The sequence below is a fragment of the Vulpes vulpes genome, chromosome 15, assembly GCF_048418805.1.
Source record: "Vulpes vulpes isolate BD-2025 chromosome 15, VulVul3, whole genome shotgun sequence".
NCBI classification, from domain to species: Eukaryota; Metazoa; Chordata; class Mammalia; order Carnivora; family Canidae; genus Vulpes; species Vulpes vulpes.
The window spans coordinates 74903000-74925256 of record NC_132794.1 but is presented as its reverse complement, the minus strand read 5'-3'; the positions used below and the strand labels follow the sequence as shown (position 1 = coordinate 74925256).

The 22257-nt window shown below is 43.9% G+C and overlaps 1 protein-coding gene and 1 long non-coding RNA gene across 5 annotated transcripts in view; one reads left to right on the top strand and one right to left on the bottom strand.

Annotated features, from left to right (window-relative positions):
- THSD4 (thrombospondin type 1 domain containing 4) overlaps positions 1 to 22257 on the bottom strand; it is a 577007-nt gene that overhangs the window by 204188 nt on the left and 350562 nt on the right. Inside the window, exon 1 of one of the 4 annotated variants that reach the window (XM_026016343.2) lies at positions 1032 to 1286. The exons of the other annotated variants lie outside the window; for them this stretch is intronic. Within the exon in view, the coding sequence (XP_025872128.1) occupies positions 1032 to 1103 (72 nt within the window). The 5' untranslated portion in view covers positions 1104 to 1286. Of the gene's footprint in view, positions 1 to 1031; positions 1287 to 22257 lie in introns of those variants that run through there. 4 annotated transcript variants of the gene reach the window in all.
- On the top strand, positions 1205 to 12249 carry LOC112933404 (uncharacterized). Its single transcript, XR_003237670.2, has 4 exons — positions 1205 to 1287; positions 5370 to 5425; positions 7809 to 7967; positions 8834 to 12249. It is a non-coding gene; the product is annotated as an uncharacterized lncRNA (long non-coding RNA).

Sequence of the window (22257 nt, the reverse complement as noted above, 5' to 3'; positions counted from 1 at the left end):
CATCGAGCCCTGCAGCCCGGCTTTGGGAGCGCTCTTGCTTCCACTCGCGGGGCAGGGAAAGTCATTACATTAAGCTCTCAGAGCTGGCTCCGTCCTGACAATGCTAACAAAAGGCAAAGCTGTGATGTGGCCCCTGGCCTCTTGAGGAGATAGAGTTTTCAGTTGGCTTGAAAAGAGGAAGATGGATTCCTGGAAAGAGACTGTCCTTTTCATTCATTACTCTGGCATCAGTCTTTTGAGATCTTTCATCAGAATAACGAGTAAAAGGAGCGGATAAGGCAAATTTGTTGCAGCCTGTGCAGGTGAGGGTGGATACACCTAAGTGCTTACCTCTCCAGGCCACGGGGTACCCCCACCCTTTCCAACCTCTTTGCCTGCATCAAGGGCTGGCTCCCAGTGCATCTATGATGTTCAAAAATGTATCCAGCAAACATAGGAGCTAAACTCATAAGAACAAATCATCCTGGCAGGCCTTAAACATGCCTCCCTGCCTTAATAGATCTGGGCATGTTCCTCACCCTGCCATGTATCACTAGCCCTCCCCAAACCTATGATACAAAGTTAAACACAGATTTTTTCCAAGCACATCAAAGCGAAAGGGAGGAAAATGTGATGCAAAAGCGGTAAAGAAAAGCCATTTCCTCTAGCATGCATATCCCTTCTGCAACCCTGAAGAAAAATTCTCAAAAGGTAACAGTCCCTATCGGAATCTGACATGCACATTTTTTTCCCCCTGCGACGGCCGAAGGAGAAACGTGCACGCTCCAGCATCTGTCACCAAGGCCATGCCCACTCCCTAGGGTGGCGACTGTACAGACAACCCCAGACTGAGAGTTTAGAAATTACGGGATTCTTCAGGAAGAAAAGAAGTCTTTCTGTAAGAAAAGGCAAAGCAAGCCTAAAAACGCAACATAAAGCATTCCTCTTTGCACACCATAAAAACCCGGTCCCTGATCCCTCCTGGTAGATAGAGAAGGAAATAGAGTGCTGACAAAAGTACAACTTCTGACAAGATATTTTATTTGGCTTACCTCTCCCCCAGGTCTTGCTAACACTGCTGTTTGAACGTGGAGCAATGCTAATATCAGGTAGCTGACAAACATTATTACCCCAAGTTAGAACTACCCTAGAGGAGGACGCCGCTGCCAAGTGCTAACAGCTAGCAGATGCACTTGTGTCTCGGGCTTCCAGCCCCGGAGTTCCGCTAGGCACCGCGCTGGCTGCCTCTGCTCTCCCTCACTGTACTACCCGGAGCTCCGAGCTCAGCCTCTGCTCTGGAGAAAACTGGTAAGCTGATCTCTTCATGTAATAACTTCTCCCGGCTGGGGGAGGGGACAGGAGCCAGCTGGGAGCTGGGGGGCTGCCTTCAACAGAGAGCAGAAAGGGGAGGGACAGAAATGATCAATGTGGAGTTCTGCATCTGGTCTCATTCATGAAAAGGGCTCCAAGGAAAGCGCTCCGCAGGCAGGGGAAGACCCCTGCTTCATCAGGAGGCAGTGAAGCGCAGCAGGGTGAGCTCGGGGCTGGGAGCTGGGAGACCTGGGGCCTTCCCAGGCCAGGATCCACTGCTGACAAGCTGCCTGCCTGGGTATGGTGCCAACCCATGCTGGGCCTCCGTTGGTCTTCTCGCTGGGACAGTCGAGGGTCAGATACCGACTTCTGTGTTCCCCTTTGAGTTCTGACTTGAAGGCTGTAGGAATCTAGGCAGTCAGAGGCTGTGTTATGGAGCACAGCCTCAAAGGGGAAAGAAGTCACAAGGGTGCTGTGTTTATGCACTGACCATACAAGCATGAGTGGATGGGAACTGAAGGAGACACTCTGTCCCCCTCCCACTGCCTCCCTGGGTCACTGGGCCTGATCAGGAGCTCGAGGAATTCCTGCAGATGATGTATAAATAGATGATAAGGTGGGAGCAAGTGAAGCCCAGTTCTTAGAGGGCACTGGCACAGTGCACTGAAAAGCAGGGTGGTTTTCAATACCTCTGGGTAGAATCAGTTGATCATCAATGTGGGGCTTGGGCACATAGGGAGCACAAGAGCAGGCTGGGGAGTGGGTCTTGCAAGAGCCTGCAGTCTGTTTGAGATGTACCCTAAGTGGCCCTTCTTATATGAAGTAGCAGGGCTCACTGTATACAATGGATGGAGAACCCACCAAGTATTAGATTCTGCTTAGGATGGGCTCAGGAAAGCATTCTGAGGCCAAGGAGAGGAGGCCTGCATGATGCAGTGGAATGGCCTGGGCCCTGGAACCAGGGGGACATCCAACCCCAGGTCTACCACTAACTCTCTGTGTGTCTGGGGGAGGGCACTTAACTCCAGTGAGCCCCAGTTGCCCCACCTGTGAAATGGGGAAAGGCCATCTGATGGTCTGGATGACCGTCAAGGAAGTCACCAAGGCACAAAACTTGGCATAGTTCCTGACACAGGAAGTCGGCTTTCTCTCTGATTTGAAACAAAAATCGACACTCAGTTCCAGAGAGGAAATTAATAAACACTTGAAAAGCCTCAGGTTGTGAGTATTCTTCTTGAATTAATTAGGAAGCCTTAAAGCAACTGTAGTTAACCATCTGGTTAACTGAAGTTAACCATCTCAGAATGTTTATTATCACCAGTCACGTGACAATTTACTAGTGGGGCTAGTAATTTTAGGGGGTGAGGCTGGGTGAAGGGACTTAGAATCCTTTTTTCCAAGGCTAGAAGAGACAGCAAGTTGGAGATAGTATCTCCAGTTAGAGAAAGGAAGGACAGTTTCTTCTCTTCCCCCTCCTCCACTACTACCTCCTCCTTGTTCATTATTATTATTATTACTGTTTAGCCTTGGGTCTACCCCGCTAGCTGGCCAAAGGGACCCTGTCATCTCCCCAGAAATGCAGGCATTGTCTAAGAAAGCCGAAGTTCTCGAAATACCAGGAGGTCTTGTCCGGTCCAGGGTTTGGAAACTTTCTCTGTAAAGGGTCAGAAAGTAAATATCTTTGGTCTTGCAGACCCTATGGTTTCTGCGGCAACTATTCAACCCTGCTGTTGTTGCACACAAGCCACCAGAGGCAAAACATACCCTAAAGTGGGCCTGAAAAAAAAAAATAAAGTGGGTCTGTGTTCCAAAAGACCTTTATTTACAGAAATAGGCAGCAGGCCAGATTGGGCTGTGGTTTGCCAGCCCCTGGTATAGACAACTTCCCAATCGTCCTTCAACCCACTGCAATCTGACTTTTGACCTCTGCTCTCCTAAAAGGGCTCTGGAAATGTCTCTGATGACCCCTATGTCATAAAATGCAGAGACCAACTCGAGGGGCTTATCTTGTTTGACTTCTCAGCAGCATTAACCACATCCTCGATTTTTTAATATTATGGTAAAATACACACATCATAAAATTTTACCACCTTCAAAATTTTTAAGTGACATTAAGTACATCCAGAGTTGTACAACCATCACCACCACTCATTTCCAGATCTTTTCCATCATCTCAAGCAGAAACTCTGCATTCATTAAGCATTAACTACCCACTTCTCCCTGCCCCCAACCACTGGTCCTCTCTCTGCGACTTTCCATCTCTATGCATTTGCTTACTCTACATTCCTTATCATACAATATCTGTCCTTTAGTGTCTGACTCATTCCACTTAGCATAATGTTTTCAGGGTTCATTCACGTCAGTACTTTCCCTCTTCCAGGCTGAGTAATATTCCATTGTGTGTGTTTACTACATTTTGTTTATCCATTCATTTCTTGATGAACACATGGAGTGGTTCCACTTTTTGGCTCTTGCGAATAATGTTGCTATGAGCATGGGTGTGCAAGGACCTGTTTGAGTCCCTGCCTTTCGTTCTTTGGGGGCATATACCAAGGAGGGGAATTGCTGTATCATATGGTAATTCTATGTTTGCCTCTTTGAGGAACACCCAGCTGTTTCCCACAATGGGTGTGTCATATTACATTCCCACCAGCAGTGCATGAAGGTTCCAATTTCTCTATATCCTTTCTAATGCTTATAATTTTCCACTTTTTTGCTAATAGCCATCTTAAGCAGTATGAAGTACATGTGCTCCTTTTTGAACCACTCTCTTTCCTTCACTTCCAGGCCACCACTCTTTCTCTTTCCTTTGCCTCCAATTAGCCAACATTCTTTGAACATCAAGAGCCCAGCATTATCCTAGGAACTTTACATGCCGTATGTCACATAATCCTGACAACAGCCTTATTAGATTAAATAGCTTGTTCTATGTCACACAACAGGTAGGTGGCAGAGCCAATATTCTGGCCCTGGCAGCCTGCTTCTAGGACTTAGCTCTTAATGACTACATTGTGCTGTCACCACTTCTCTGGACATGCTCCAGTCCCCTTGCTACCTCCTGGGCCTATCCCCTAAATGGTTGTGCTCTATGCCCTCTCCCCTCCTTGGGTCACGTCACCCTCTCTCTGGCCTAAATGAGAGGCCATGGCTCTTTACATGCCAATGGGTCCCCACAGCAGTCTACAGCCAGGTCTCCCCTCCCCAACCTGCCAGCCCATATATCCAGTGGCCTAATGCATACTTGATCTCTCAAATGTACTCCAAATTCAACAAGTCTAAGACTAAACTATTTCCCTGACACATGATCTTCCTGTTATCTCCATCTCAGTGAATGACATCATTACCCATCTAATTCCCAGAGGTTGAAAACTGTGTTATCTTGAGCCCCCCTACTGCCTCACTTGCTTATCTAAGCCATCACCTGGTCTGATTGAGTTTTCATCTAGAGATTTCTCCAACCTGCCCATGGCCTCAGACTCCTGTTGCCCCTGCTCCCCATCCAGGCCTCCATCATCTGTTCTTGACTTTTTGTAGCACGACCCTGTTCTTTTTCTTTTTTAAAAAAGATTTTATTTATTTATTCATGAGAGTCACAGAGAGAGAGGCAGAGACACAGGCAGAGGGAGAAGCAGGCTCCCTGTGGGGAGCCTGATGTGGGACTCCATCCCTGGACCCGGGATCATGCCCTGAGCCAAAGGCAGACACTCAACCACTGAGCCCCAGGTGTCCCTGTCGCACAACCTCGTAAGCTGTTGCTCTGGTCTTTCCCCTTGCAGCCTTCTTCCTCCCTGCAACCACTGGCATTCTTCTGAAATGTGAATCTAATCAGGTTACTCCTCTGATTTTTTTAAACTTTTTATTTTGAAATAATTTTATATTTATTATTAGAGTAGTTGCAAAGAAGGCCCAAAGTGTCATGGTTTATCTTCACCCGGCTCCTTCTAATGAATGTTAACATCTTAGATAGCTATGGTACATTTATGCAGACTAGGACACTAACACTGGTCCAATATTAACTGACATAAGGGCTTTACTCATATTTTCCCAGTTTTCCCCCAAATGTCCTTTTTCTGTTGCAGGACCCAATCCAGGATGCCACACTGCATTGAGTCAACATACCTCCTTAGTCTAGGAGGTAACAGTTTTTCACCCTTTGTTCTTTTATGACCTTGATACTTTTGAAGAGTACTGGTCAGGAATTTCGTGGAATGTCCCTCAGTTTGGTTTTACTTGGTGTTTTCTCATGATTAGACTGAAGTTATGGGTTTGGGGGGAAGAATTCTGTACAGATGAAGTACCCTTCTCATCATATTGTCAGGGGTCCCCTATATGAACATGATATTACGGTGATGTTAACCTTGATCACTGGGTTAACATCACCCTGGTGTCTGCCAGGGTTACTCACTGTGAAGTTATTATTTTTCCTTTTCTATACCCTGTTCATTAGAAGTGAGTCACTAAGTCCAGTGGAATTAAACTCTACTTCCTAGAGGGCAGTATCAAAGCACATTTGGACAGATGTTAAAACCATCACAATAATTAATATATATTTTGGGAGAGATAAATTGTGAGGCTATGCAAATATCCCATTTCTTGAAGTTTTGCCCACCAATTTAAATATTCATCAGTCGGGGCACTTGGGTGGCTCAGTTGGTTAAGCATCTGCCTTCAGCTCAGCTCATGATCTCGGGGTCCTGGGATGGAGCCTGGCATTGGGCTCCCTGTTTAGCAGGGAGCTTCTCCTTCTTACTCTGCCCCTCTCCCTGGCTTTGGTGCTCTTTAGCTCTCAAATAAACAAAATCTTAAAAAAAAAAAAAGTATTAATCAGTAGCTCTTACCTGCAGCTATTATTATTGTAGTGTTTTGCATGGTGATTTTATGTTTCCCTCATGCCTTCTACATATCTATTAATCAGAATTCATCATTTTGGAAGATTTGTTCCTCCTCCCAACATTATTTATTAATTCAATCATTTATTTATTCTTCCCTGCTTCTTAAAATCTTTTGATGGCTCAAGGAAGAAATCCAAGCTCCTTAATGTGACACTTGCAAGGCTGCTTGCAACTTGGTCTCTTCCTGCCCTTCCAGTCTCCATACCCTCTCTTCTGTTCACACACTCCACTCTCCAGACATCTCGACATAAGAGAAATTTTCCTCAACTTCCATGTGGCCTTGTGCCCTGGGTCTTCGTGCTTCATGCTTGCCCCTTTCTCTAGAATGTCATTCCCCAGCCTCACTGGGTTAGCTCCATCACTCTTTGTCTCTTTGAAAACTCAGCTCAAATTGTTTGTAAGCTCCAAATACTGGAAACCATTTAAATGTTCATCAGTAAAGACTGAATGAGTAATTTGCAACGTCCATAAGATGGGCTACTCTACAGCAATAAAATAACTAAAGAAAGAAAGAAAAAAAATGAGTTTGCTTCCTAGGTAATGATATGAAGCATCTCCACGATCAATTATTATTAAGCAAGAAAAGGAGGATGCACAATGATGTGATTATTGTCCTATTATTTGCACATGTATGTTTACAATTGCTCATACACATATCTATTCTCTGTGGAAGAACACACTAGGGACTAGCAAAAATTAGCTGCTTCCAGGGAGGGGAAGTCAGCAGCTTCAGGGCAGAAATAGGAGGGAAACTGATTACGATATAGTCATTTAGTCACGTGTGACTATCGAGCACTTGAAATGTGGCTGTTCCAAATTGTGACGTATTATATTTTTTATGAAGAATTTACTTATTTATTTAAGAGACAGAGTGGGAGGGAAAGAGAGCACAAGCTGGGGGAGTGGCAGGGGGAGAGGGAGAAGCAGACTCCCTACTGAGCAGGGAGCCTGCCTCAGGGCTTGATTCCAGGACCCTGAAATCATGACTTGAGCCAAAGGCAGCTGCTTAACCAACTGAGCCACCGAGATGCCCCCAAATTGTGATGTGTTATATATAAAATATACTTTGTACCCATTCAAAGACTCGGTGCAAAAGAAGAATGTCAAGTATCTCATTATTAGTTTTTGTCTGATTAGATGATGAAAAGACAATTTTATATATATTGGGTTAGGTAAAATATAGTATTAAAATTAATTTTACTTGTTTTACTTCTAAAAATGTGGCTACATTTTTAAAGATTTTTAAACTACATCATATCTTCTCTTGGATAGCATTTCTATAACCTTTTCACACTTCTGAATTGTCAAACATGTGAATGAACTCCTATTCCAAAAGTAAATGAAAATGAAGTAACTGTAATAATCACAGTTAATAATATAAATAAGTAAATGCACAAACCCCCCTCCCCCAATGATCTGCTCAAATGTCACCTTTTCTGGGAGTTCTGCTTTGCTGGGCTCCCTGCCAAGCTGAGGGCAGCGCCCCTGGCCTTTGTCCTCTAGCATCTTCTGATAACCTTCAACACTATATTTATCCTAATGCACGTAATTGTTATCTAATGTATCTGCCTTCCTCAACAGAGCAAGGCCTTGATGACAGGAGATGTGTCTTTTTGTGTTCCCTAGACGCTGCACACAGCCAGCCTTATTCAGTCTGCTGAATAGGGAATGGATACAAAGGAGGGTCCAATGGGAAACTCTCCTCAGCTTGTGACAGGAGGCCTTCCGATGGTGCGTCTTAGAAACGCATCAGAGAGGAAAATGAAAAGGAGAAATTCTCAGAAGGTATATCCCTCAAGGAAACACAGATAATTTCCAACCTAACTTTTGGGTGACCTAGATAGGGAGAATATAAGTGAATGGAGGACACCTAAGTATCAAAAAAGCAGGAAACAAATGTTTTCCTAAAGCCACACATTTCAGGTAAAGTATAATCATGTGCTTCCGTCTTAATAACCACAACAAAAGAGTAAACCCATAGCAAATAGCACCTCTAAGGCTATTTTATTTCCCTTAAAAAAATGTCCGGCCTTTTATGAAGGAAGAAGTGAGATGCAGGCCTCTCCACAGACTCTCCACAGAGGAATATGGTGAAGCTGTTAAAACTATCTTTATTTCCATAAATATGCTTACATTGTGTGGAATAGGTAGGAAAAGTCTGTCAAGAAGTTGCCTATGGGTCTGGGAGCAGGAGCAGGTGTTAGTAATGAACTCTCCCCTTTGTGTGGACCAAGGAGCCATTAACTAGCCAAGGGAGTGGGAAATGAGGAAAGCCAAGAGGAGTTTCTGGTCTCACTGCCCTTGAACATCAGGAAAGTCACGAGAGCCTACAGCAAAGGGAGGCACTGCATCTTGTCCTTTCTCTGGTTTCTCCCTGCAAGGGGCCAAAGCCTGGCTGCATAGGCCAACAGGGCAGCTGTGCGCTTAGGCTGAGCACCCTCTGGGTCGCTGAAAGGAGGGCTATGTTCCCTGCATCGGCTTTGAAGTAGTGCCAGGAGCCGGGCCAGAGACTGTCAGCGAGGTGCTCACAAAAAGCCCCCAGGGCAGGCTCATCTGAAGTCTGAGAACACACTGGGGAGTTTAATTCAGAGAAGGCATCAGGACCATTCTCAGGTTGACCGTATTTTTTATTTCATGTCTTCATTCCACAGCAGAAGTTCTCAAATCTCGTGGTCCCGGGATCAGTATCATCAGGGAACTTATGAGAAGTGCAAATACTTACCGAATTGGTAGCAGCTGCGGGGGCCTGGATCTGTGCTGTAAAAAGCCCTACGGATTGCCACTAAAGTTTGAGACTGCTCCAAGCAGTAGTTCTCTGTCTAGTAACCCTTAATTCAAATTGTATAACTTAAAAATATTATTTTATAAAAACATGTTTTCTTAGCAAATGCAACTATTAGATATTAAAACACAGTCTAGAGCTGTAATAGTTAAAACAGTGGCAAATACTTCCAGAGCAGGAAACACAGATTATTTCCAAAACCAAACATGGAAAGGATTTAATGCACAGCCAACAAGTTGTTTCAAGTCAGCAGGGAAAGGATGACAAAGGCTGAGAATACTGCTAACCATTTGGCAAGCAAATAAAGGTGTTTTCCTGGTTTATAGCATATGTCAAAAATAAATGGCAGGTATATTCAGGATTTTAATGCAAACAATAGAAGTATAAAAATCAATGCAAGAAAATGGGCCAACATTTCTATACGCTCAGAGCCAGGAAGGACGTTTAAGCATGGCTATGACAAGTGAAGAAATCATAAAGGAAAGGATGTATACACATTTTTAGGATCCTGTAAATTAAAAATAGCATAAGTGAAGTTAAAAGTCAAAGACACAGTAGAAAATGTATTGATCTTGCTTACGTGCTAAGATATTAGTACCTCATTCCTATCCTTATAGACCTTACTGGAAGGTGCAGGAGGCCAACATGAATGATATCCAAAATGTAAATCTGAAATTGCAACGTAGAAAAGGGCTGAAGAGGAAAGATGTGTGGGGAGCTAGAGGCCTGTCCTCATTAAGCAAAAGTGGGAAAAAATGGAGTAGGTAGGAAAAGTCTCAAAAAATCCTATTCCATTTTTTGATGAAAAGCAAACCCACAATAAAACCAATTGCAATAGCAGCAAATGGCTTTCATGAGGACCTGAGCAGAAGCAGGTGCGTGCGGGTGGAGAGAGTAAGCAAGTGGGGGCACCCCACAGGATTAGGCTGAAGGCCAAGAGGGGGCCATGAGAAAGAGTTTTGTCCTTTTCTTATTGAGAATCAATTTGAAGGACAAGAGGCAGCAGATACATGATTAGATTTGCAATTTGAAAGGTCACTCTGTCACGGAGAAATGAGTGAAGAGGGGCAAGATTGGAAGCTGGGAGACCAGGTATAAGAGTAAGGCTGTGGGCTGGATGAATAGGAAGATGATGGAAAGAAGTGAATAATTTCAGTGACAATTTACAATACATATAATGGAAAAGGGTTTATGCCCATCATATATTTTTTAAAAAACCCATATGTCAGATAAAGATTATTTTATTTTATTTTTATTTTTTTAAATTTTTATTTATTTATTTATGATAGTCACAGAGAGATAGAGAGAGAGGCAGAGACACAGGCAGAGGGAGAAGCAGGCTCCATGCACCGGGAGCCCGACGTGGGATTCGATCCCGGGTCTCCAGGATCGCGCCCTGGGCCAAAGGCAGGCGCCAAACCGCTGCGCCACCCAGGGATCCCAGATAAAGATTATTTTAATAGTGAAAGGCTGGAAGCACTGTAAATACACAATGGTATATTCAAAAAGTGAAATTTTATCCAATCATTTAAAATGACCATGTCATATATTAGTGGATATGGACACATTTTAATATTATATTGTTCTAAGAGAAAATACACCACAAAATGGAAGGAGAATCTTTTCAGCAAATGGTGCTGGGATAACTGGATACCCACAAGCAAAATAATGAAGTTGGACCCTCACCTAACATCAGACACAAAAATTAATTAAAAATGGATCACAGATTGTGGTAGGCAGAATGATGAATATGTACGCTACATGGCAAAGGGGAGTTAAGAGAGCAGAGGGAATTAAGGTGGCTAATCAGGTGGTTTTAAAAGAGGGAGAGTATCTTAGGATACTCGGTGGGCCCAATGTAATCCCAAGGGTCTTGAAATGTGGAAGGGTGAGAAAGAAGAGGAAGTTGGAGTGATTCGATATGAGAAGAACTCAGTGTGCCATTGCTGGCTTGGAAGATGAAAGGGAGCTGTGAGCCAAAAGAGGTGGGCAGCTCTAGAACATGGAAGAGACAAGAAGGCAGGCATTCTTCCCTACAGACTCCACAAGGAATGCAGCCTTATTGACATTTTGATTTTAGCCCAGTGAAACCCATTTCAGACTTTTGACTTCCAGAGCTGTAAGAAAATCAATTTGTGTTAGGTTACTGACCCAGATAACTAAGTGGGAGCTAAAACTATAAAACCCTTAGAAGAAAACATCAGAGTAACTTCATGACCTTGGGTCATGATGGTTTCCTAGATATGACACCAAAACCACAAGTGTCAAAGGGAAAAAAAATGGAACTTCATCGAAATTGAAGACTACCATCCTGCTAGTGATATCATCAAGAAAATGAAAAGACAACCCACAAAATAGGAGAAAATATTCACAAATCATGTCTGTTAAAGGACTTGTATCCAGAATATATACAAAATTCTTACAAAGTAATAATAAAAAGATTATCCAGTTAAAAATAGGCAAAGGACTTGAATAGACATTTCTCCAAAGAGGATACACAAATGACCAATAAGCACATGAAAAGATGCTCGACATCATTAGTCATTAGGGAAATGAAAATCGAAACCACAATAAAATCGTTTCATATCCCCTAATCAGAAATACAGATAATAAAAGATATTGGTGAGAATATACAGAACTTGGAATCCTCAAGCACTACTGGTCGTAATGTAAAATGGGGCAGCCACTGTGGACAACGGTTGGGCACCTGCAACATAAAGTTTAATGTTAAGTACCACGTGACCCAGAGATTCTGATCCTATGTATAGATCTAAGAAAAATAAAAACATAGGCCTATACATGAACTTGAACATGGATGTTCATAGCAGCAATACTCATAACAGCCAAAAAGTGGAAACAACTGAAGTGTCCATCACATGATGCATGGGTAAATAAATAGCGGTACACCCATACAATGGAATATTATTTGGCAATGAAGAGAAATGATGGCCCTTGAAAATATTATGCTCAGTGAAAGAAAGTCACAAAAGACTACTTACTAAAGACCACTTATTATCCACATAAATGAAATGTCCTGGAGATGCAAATTTATAGAGACAGAGAGTAGAATGGTAGTTTCCTAGGTCTGAGAAGTGTGATGAGGTTTGGGGAGGGCCTATGAATGGGTAAAGGATTTCTCTTTAGAGGGATGAAAAATCTCTGAAAATTAGATGTGGCAATGGTTGCATTAACTCTGAATATACTAAAAATGTGGTATTGTACACTTTTAATGGGTGAATGGTATATGTGAAATTATTTCTTAATAAAGCTGCTTTTTAAAAAGTAGGCCAGGGTGCCTGGGTACTGGGTGGCTCAATTGGTTAAGCATCTGACTCTTGGTTTTAGCTCAGTTCATGATCTCAGAGTTGTGAGATCGAGTCCCATGTCCAGGCTCCATGCTCAGAGTGGAGTCTGCTTTTCCTGCTCCCTTTGCTCCTCCTCATGCTCTCTATCTCGCCTTCTCCCACCCTCTCTCTCTCTCTCAAACAGATAAAATCTTAAATTTTTTTAAATAAAAAAATAAAAACTAGGTTATTACTCAGCCATCAAAAGAAAGAAATCTTGGGACACTTTGGTGGCTCAGCAGTTGAGCGTCTGCCTTTGGCTCAGGTCGTGATCCCGGAGGTCCCGGGATGGAGTCTCACATTAGGCTCCTTGCAGGAAGCCTGCTTCTCTCTCTGCCTGTGTCTCTGCCTCTTTCTGTGTGTCTCTCGTGAATAAATAAATAAAATCTTTTTAAAAAGTAAAAGAATGAAATCTTCCATTTGCAATGATGTGGATGGAAAGAAAAATACCATATGATTTCATTCATATGTGGAATTTAAGAAGCAAAACAAACGAACAGAAGGGAAGGGAAGGAAATATAAAGTAAGATGAAAACAGATAGGGAGACAAATCATAGGAGACTCTTAACTCTAGGAAACAAACAGGGTTGCTGGAGGGGAGGCGGGTGAGGGATGGGGTAACTGGGTGATGGGCATTAAGGAGGGCATGTGATGTAATGAGCCTGAAGTGTTATATGCAACTGATGAATCACTAAATTCTACACCTGAAACTAATAATACACTATATGTTAACTAGAATTAAAAAAGAAGTAGGCCATAATATGGCGTCTTTAATATAATTCTATTTTGGGTTAAACAGGGTGATTTATCACATTCTGGTTCTTAAAATTTTAGTTATGCTTAAGAAAATTGGGTTATCCTTTTTCTACCCATGAGCAGCAGAAAAAGAAATATAGTAAGAAAACCAAAATTATTTTCCTTTGGAAGAAATGGTGAATATAACAATAAAAACAAGAAAGCCCGTGAACAGTCAAGCTCACAAATGAAGATACGCAAATACAGTATGAAAATGGAATGTGAACAACAATTCATCATCAGTGGTAACCCAAGAATTACAAAACCAAATAACCTGATGCCAGCTTCACACAATACCCTGGGAAATAACTTCAGTGAGTGGCAAACAGCTGTCATGGGCAGAGGTGTAGGGGAGTGGGTAGGCTGACACAGGGTGGGTGAGAATGAAAATCAGAACAGGTGCCCCCAGGGCTGGGCCCCTCCAGCTTTGATGTGAACATGAAGCACCTGGCTGGCCACCTCAGTGAAGAGCCACCCAGGTTACCTCTTACCCTGGGTCTCCTTTCCTTCTTCGGGTCCCCCCGACAAGCCCCCGTTATCTTTTCCTTCTCTTTCCTCTCTCCCTCCTCCCAGCACAGGAGCTGCGCTGGCAGGCAGAGCCGCAAGGCCGTACTGTGGCCGGGAGTCATGACTTCTGTCAGCCTCAGAGTGCTAGAACAGCAGTGATCTTGGCATGGGCTCCAATGGGCCCCCAAGCCACTGAAAGAGCCGTTCTGATGGCTAGCAACCTGCCCTGCCAGAGCATTCCCTAGCTTGCAGACCGAGCTTATTCATTTTTGAGCAGTAATTTCTACAAGGGGTGTTTTATTTTCTCCTCCCCATAGAAAAAAGATTTGAAGACAACTTGTAGGTGTAGTCAGTAAAACGTGGCAAGAAGAAGTCAGTAGAAACCGTAAAAGTAGATAGCACAACTCAGAGCACTGCCCTGTAGTTCCAACTGGTGTTGGGGTAAGCGGCCAAGCGGCTACTTTACAAGTCTCTGAGGGTGAAAATTCACGTTCCTAAGCGTAATTCCAAAGCAAAATCCAATAAACCAAATCATTAAGAAGGAGGTCACGGTTTCAATAGTTAGTGTGTGTATTATTTAATATTTATTGTGCCAGGCGTTAGGCTGGGAGGTAGACATGATCCTCATTTAATCCTCAAATCCTGTGGATTACATATCCCCTCATTTTATGATTGATGAAGCTGAAGACTGGGAAAAGTAAAACTATTTTCAGTATATTTGGTTTAAGAAAACACAGATGTATATAGGACGCTTTAGAAAAATTTTAGTTTTCTCATTTCTGAATTTCTAATAATTTAGAAAACATAATTATCTTTATTTCTTTTGTCTTTATTGAGTTCCCCCTCCCAGCCCAGCACCTGGCATCAGGAGTGTTTAATCTAATTTAAAACAGAATAGGGATCCCTGGGGGGGCGCAGCGATTTGGCGCCTGCCTTTGGCCCAGGGCACGATCCTGGAGACCCGGGATCGAATCCCACGTCGGGCTCCCGGTGCATGGAGCCTGCTTCTCCCTCTGCCTATGTCTCTGCCTCTCTCTCTCTCTCTCTGTGTGACTATCATAAATAAATAAAAATTAAAAAAATAATAAAAAAATAAAACAGAATAAACGCAGCTAATCACTAACTTTGGCAGCTGAAACCATTAGGCAAAAAATCGAATAGACTTCTTGTTGATGGAGAACTTTATTCCATATTTCTTATGATCAATATACACAACCTATTTTGAATGGATAGACCAGGTAGGTAGTTTTTAAGCAATTATGAAATTTGTTCTCTCCCCAGTAACAAAATACAAAATGGTGCACTCATGTTCAGAAGAATGTCAAAGGTCATCAAAAAGGAAGGTTTTAAAAATTTACGTCGTTTCATGAAGATTACTAGTTAAAATAATGCTGGTTGTTGTGACAGATAAACCTTGAGGTTTAAATGGCTTAGTACACAGACAGTTCCTTTCTTGTTTGGGTAAAGTCCAGATGGTGAAGCAGGTGGTGCTCTGCTCCACACGGCCACTTATGGACTCAGTCTGTCAGAGGCTATGCCTACTTCAGCGCAGTTTCCAGGGTCCCTGGACACTGACATCCATCTGGCAGATGGAGAGGGGAGATAGTGGAGGCTCGCCAGGCCTGGCCACCTTCCATTGGCCACATTCAACTACAAGGAGGCGGGGAAATATGACCCAGCTGTGGGCTCAGACAAAATGAGTCATTGGTTTGGCAAAGGACGGAATGGTCTAGTCAGGCTCTTCCGAAGGGAAGAGTTCATCACCATTACCTGGATTATAAAAAAGTGTGATATATGTTTAAAGTAAGGTGACTCCAGATCGCCCAGACTGACTCCCTGCTATCTAGGAGGCCTGAGTATCTGCTTTCTATCCACATTTGCTCCCTGCCCCTGCTTCATCTCAGGCCAGGCAAGAATTCTGATGAATACATTAAAGAAGTGTGTCTCATCATTCCCATCCAGTTGATGTGTAGATATTCCAGTTCCAGAAGCAGATGCTGCAGCCCAGTGAGAGAGTTATTGCTCATATTATGGGGTAAAGAGATGCGAGGAAATGAACATTTATCAAGTGGCTGCTCTAGCTGGCACTTGACAGTTATTATCTTATTTAATTTTAATAACCACGGAGGTAGGAATTTTATTTCCATCTTCCACACTGACAAGGCCGATTTTCACAAGAATAGGCAACTCTCCCAAGGTTGCAGCAGTGAAAGAGATGGACCCATTCAAGGTGCCATCTTAGTCTGTGTACTTTCCAACATGTGCCCTTGGAGCCAAGAGCTCACAGGTACACCGTGAGGAGTTCCTGACAATGCCCTTCTTGGCATTTCCACGTCCTTAGGCCACCACTCTCAGCGTTAAGGAGCCCCATGTACCACAGAAATAGCCACAACATACGGGCCAGGGCACTTGCCCCTAATCCTTATCGCTGACCTTGACAATGGCAGAGGTGGAAGGATGAAGGAGTTAGTTGTCCTCCACTTTCAACTTTTGTGGTTTCCACTTTGGAAAGTTGGGTATTTGCCTGGGAGCAAGAGGCGTTGGCCTTCTTGAGTCTTTCTGAAAGCAATTTTCCTAGGCTCACATGTAGGATATGTTAGGCGAAGTATTGAAATATAAACAAAAGCATGGGTGCAAATCAACAAAATCTGAATAATCTCAATGAAGAAAAGTAGAAATATCTGAAGAAAATCCAAAAGTAGAATTGTAAATGCGAACTCAAGTGTGTGTGTGTGTGCCTGTGTGTGCGTGTGTGTGTATATCTGAGCCTAACCAATGTTCTTGGGAACAGATCAGTGGTTTGTAACCTTTTTTTGTGTGTCCACAGCACACGTTCACACACTCCAATTTTTGGCTGCACATTTGAAGGCCTTGAAGGTAAACAATTATTATGAAAAAGCGTCAGGAAGTTCCAACCGCTTCCCACAATTGTCATATGATTCGCTTCTGCTGCCCTCCGTTTGAGAAAAATTGGTTACCACCCTGAACCACGTGCTTTTTTATATTCCCAAGACGTGTTGGCATAACTCAATAAATGGCCATTTTGCCTGAGGCTCCCTGGATGTGACGCCATGCCTCTTTCTCCAGGCACAGAAAATTGTGCCTCCTTCTCGGCCACACCAGACAGACACTGTGAGAGGCTCTATCTGAGGCCCAAGCAAAAATGACTTTCACATCCAGATTAACATTGGGTGGAGCACTCAGATACCACTGCTCTGCTGCCACTCACCCTGGAGGGCTCTGGGGCTTCCCACTGCCCAACTGGGTAGGGTCTGACATTTGTACAAGTGCACACACAGTCCTCACCCAGCCCCTACGCGTGCCAAGAGACATTCAACGTCATGTTTCAAGTGCAGCCCCAATGGAATCATTTCTTTCAGGAAAAAAAAACAAAAACAAAAACAAAAAACAGAAAACAAGACCCACCAAACCCAGCTTTTAAAAAGAATCTCTGAACTAGACCTAAGAACAGCACCATAAAACTGCCAAGAACGACGGCATTTCTGTACTTGGTAGGCCTTTCTGGGACGGTCTCCTGACGAGAAAGAGGTAACTTGAAAATATTCCGCTTGTGCCAGTGATGTGTGATTTAAGAGAGGAAATACTTAGGGGCTTAAGGGACCTTTGCAGGGAGCCGGGAAGCTGGCTGCAAGTTTGAAGACATTTGCATTCCCTGGAATCCAGGCTCATTTATCTCTGGGAACCACCAGGATGTGGAGTCCATAAACTGTGATTTTAGAAAGTCCCTAAGTGAGCAATGAATCAGAGCAAAATGAAACTCAGCGCAAGTAGGTAGCAATTTATCGTGGCTCTGTCCCCAGTATGTGAGGGAAAATTCAGACATCGGCAATGACATGGTGATGGGTCAGTGAAAACACTTTACAATTTGATCATGAATCCAGGAGCAGAATGTGGCTGAACGGGGTTGGCTCTCGTTTCCTTGGCTCAATCGGTCCCGCTCTATTCCCGGTGCTAGAAGCTCCTGCATGAATGATGCGCAGCCCCTGCTCCAGGGTCTCCGGGTCTTAAGGGAACGGGGAGGGCACTGAGTCTGTAGTTGGGGATGCCCACCGAGCACCATGGTTTTCTCCTGTACTTACGGGCCAGAAAGAATTCTCTGCTTCTCAAAAATCCCAACTGCTTCTGACTTTTCAGCATGATTTAGGACATAGACCTCTGTGTCTGGGTCCCATTTCCTCAGAGCTGGAATGTTCTGTCCATGGACTGTGATAATAGTAGTCAGTTATTTCTAACTCATTGCTTGGGAAAACATCCCACTAATGCATAAAACCTTTGCACGAAGTTCTTTCTGCGTTGTAAATCTGTATAATTGACTCTCAACCTCACAGTCTGAATAAACTTATCCACGGGCACTTTTCAGCCACCATCTCTCCCGATGGCTCTGAGCCCAGGCCTGACCTCGTCCAGTTCTGTATCCTCCACTGCCTTCTCCATATTCCCATTTCCAAGTCTTACCAACATTTGAAATCTAAAACATTTATAATTAAATTCATAATCTAGTGGTTATGAACGTCAGCTTTAACATTAGACAGCTTAAAGTCGAATTCTGGTTGTACCGCACACTCGCTGTGTGTCCTTGGGCAAATTGCTCAATCTCTATGTGCCTCATATTCCCCGTCTATAAAAATCTAATGATTGATGGTACCTATCCCTTAGGGCTATCTTGAGAATTAAATGAGATACTACATGTGAAATGCTTAATGTGGTATCTGATGCATACTAAGAGCTCAGTAGAGGGGCGCCTGGGTGCCTCAGTGGGTTAAGCATCTGCCTTCGGCTTAGGTCATGATCTCAGGACCCTGGGATTGGGCCCTATGTCAGGCTTCCTGCTCATCAGGGAGTCTGCTTTTCCCTCTCTCTCTGCCTCTGCCCTCCACTCGTGGTCTCTCTCTCTCTCTCAGATAAGTAAATAAAATCTTTCTTAAAAAAAAAAAAGAGCTCGTAGATATTCACTCTTTTTACTATTCATTGTAAAATTGATGTCTGTATTTCTGTCACTGGTGCCAACCATTCTGTATATGAGGCAGGGAATGCTAAAGATTGGAAGCTCCGGTGGTGGGGGTTCTGCAGGGGTGTTGGTTTGGCTCTGCTCTCGGAGAGCCCCTTTCCATACATGGAGGGGGGGTAAGGCATGTAGGAAAGAGGGTTCTTCCAGATGTACAGAAAGAAGGGCACATAGCTCATCCCCGGCCTCCCGTGCTCATAGCAGACATTACTGCTCATTTATATACTCTTCCTGGTGTCTTCCTCCTGGCAGCGTGAGAGTTGCCATCCCCGGGATCCGAGTCAGCGCCATGGTTGAAACTTATATGCACACCTCCTCAAAAGTGGAAGCTCTCCTGTCTAGAAGAAGGTACCAGTGACAGAAGACCTCAAACCACAGGACAGTCCCACGGACCATTCAAGTCAGAGATGGCTGTGTAAGGCTTCCAATGGCTTCTCCCAACTGCTGCTGGTCCCTGTGGTGATCCTTGTTGCTGGCAGGGGTCTTGGAAACCAAACCTGGCCCTCAACAGATCATTGGACTCAATTTTTCTTCTCTTCATCCTTCCGGTCCTCCCTTACATTTTCTTTTCTCCCTCATCCCTATCTCAGAGGGTGGGGAGCCTAAGAGCATGTTCTCCAGAGGCGTGGGATCATTTGTCCTTCAGAATAATCTAGGTAGAACAGGTCCACAGACAAGTAGGTTTGGGGAAGCTGTCCCCCAGATTCCTGCCTTCAAAGAGGCACAATATACACAAGCATGCTGAGGGCTCAGAGGGATCCTACAGGAGGGAGAAGCCTGCTTGACCCTGTCTGATCCAGTGTGTCCTAGACATTGGCTGTCTAAAGAACCCCCCCACCCAACACACACACACACACACACACACACACACACACACACACACACACACACCCTACCAATATTCCAAGATCCAGTGTTCTACAGCACACATTTCTGGGAACCATGTTTTAGAGTCACATTTAAAATGTCTCTTTCTGGGGCCCCTGGGTGGCCCAGTTGGTTAAGTGTCTGCCTTGAGCTCAGGCCATGATCCCGGGTCCTGGGATGGAGCCCTACATCAGGCTCACTGCTCAGCGGGGAGCCTGCTTCTCGCTCTCCCTTTGCAGCTCCCCCTACTTCTGTTGTCTCTCTGTGTCAAATAAATTAAATTGAATTAAATTAATAAAATGTCTCTTTCATTCATCATACCAATCAAGGATCAACTCTTGGCAAATTCCTTCATCAAGTATCTCCTAATTCCACCTCATCCTTTTGATTCCCAGGCCTATACCCTGATCCAGTCGCTCACTTCCTCAGTTGTAGATGAAGGCCTGAGCAGCCAGTTGGCCCAGTATCCCTACCCTACCCTTGCCACCCCACTCCGCCTGTCAACCTACCTTCCCAGTACACCTATGTCATTGTAACGGGTTTAATGGTGGTCCCCCAAATGATACATCTATGGGGATTAGGAATCTCCAAAACCCATGAATGTGAAGGATGAAGTTTAGGACACACAACCTCAAATTGAGCAACTTGGCATGTTGAGTATTTTAAGTTAAAGGAACTTGAGAAATGGGGTGAACTCCTGAAACAGGTTTTAAGACCTCAGGTGAGAGAAGCCCTCCCTACACCCAGAGGAAAGGTGCACCTTTATCCCCCAGGATGAAGGAACACCCAGGGCGATCTGAACCAACAAGCCTTACCGAGTTCCCTCCTGCTTCTCACAACTCTCCACTCATCATCAAATCAGGTATAAAGATGCTCAGGTTGAACTGTTTCCTTTACTTCCTCAAAGGCTTCCATAAAATGAGTATCAAATACATATGTACGCTTGCCTCTTGTGAATCTGTCTCTGGGGTCCCAGCCGAGAATTCAGAAGGTAGAAGGGAAAGACGTTGTTCCCTTCCCTACATGACTTTACTTGGACAGAGGGACTTCACGGATGTCATTTAAGAAGCTCAAGAGGAGATCACTTTGGGTTATCTGTGCGGCCCCAAAATACCTGGACAAGTGTCCTTACGAGGGATAGAGAGGCGGGATACAGAGAGAAGAGGCGAGGCCATGTTCAGATGGAGGCAGAGACAGAGGCGGTGATGTAGTCACAGCCCAAGGAACATCCAGGGCCGCCAGAACCTGCAAGAGGCAAGGACGGATTCTCCTCTTCAGAGGGGCTGCAGAGGACACCTTGATTTTAGATGTCTGGTCTTCAGAACTGTGAAAGACTAGATTTCTGTTGTTTTAAGCCACATTTGTGGTAATTCGTGCAATCATAGAAAACAACTACAATGATCATGAATGACATCTTTTTAGTCCTTTCCAAAAATGAAGCAACACGAGCCAATGCTTACTGCTCTGTTTCTATCACGTGGCCATCATAGTGGTGCATCCATGTGTGAAGCCATAGAGCAAGGGAGGCTTCTAGAAGGCTGTCTGCCTTTGCTTCAGGTTCTAGACTGGAGTCTGATTAAGTTGTTGGTGCTGAAGCCTCCAACTTTGGAACTTACTAGATCCTCCTCTTCAGCTCACAGATTTCCTCCCACCGTGCCTGTGCCCTCACTGAAAAGCATTCGAAAATAAACATCCATAAACTCTGCCATTGAAAACTTTCCGTCACACTTAAAGACATGAAGGTGTTAAACTGCATATTCCAGGGGGCGCACAGAAAGCAAAAGAGGATTCTGGGTTTGCTTGTTGTCTTTGCTCACGTTTATCCTTCCTACATTCATTCATTTATTACATCAATGTTTACTGAGCACATGCTAAGTGACAACCACTAAACTCAGAACTGGTTACCTTTAAGCATGAAATTCTGACTATATCTTTCAATCAATAAGCAACATTTTCTGCCTTCCCAAATACTCCGCCCTGAAACTGCACGCTCCTTTTATTAAAGCATGTATCCTGGTCTTCCCTCACCCAGACTCCTAACCCCACACCTTCAAGGAGAAGAATCTTTTATGGGTGGCCTCCACAGGCCTTGGACTTGGGTGGGGGGCAGTCCAGATGACAGTTTTGTGGTTGCTTCTACCGAGACCTTATAGTACAATATATTGGCTAATCTAAATAAATATTGGCTGTCAATAATAACTAATAATAAATAAGTAATAATAATAAATTTGGGGAGGTATAAAAAGACATAAACAAAATGTATATCTAACACAAAGGATTTTATTTTAGATGGGAAAAAGTGCACTCAAGTAGGAATTTAAGGTCCTGGCTCGGCCATTTCCACCTGGGTGGTTTCTCTGGGTTCCATTGCTCCATCCTAAAGACCAGGCAGGCCTCAACAATTGGCAAAGCCCAAGCCCACGTCAGGAGTAGGACTACATTATTTTAACAGTGTGTCAGTGACGAGGATCTGAAAGTTATATGAAGGTGTTCAAGACCTTAGGCCCTAACTCCCAAGGAATTTGTCATGCAGAAAGTCACAGACTCACTCTCCCCCAGGTGACTCTATCTACCCCTTCCTGATTTTTGGAACAATTACTTCAATGATCCCCTAAGAACAGGAATCTCATTTTATCTGTTTTTTGAGGTTTGGAGGCTGAACACAATGGGCAGGTAGTACATTTTTTGCAAAACAAGTCGACAAAGGTCTACTTAATGACCTTTTTCTCCAAGGAGCTCAAAGGAACATTTAGT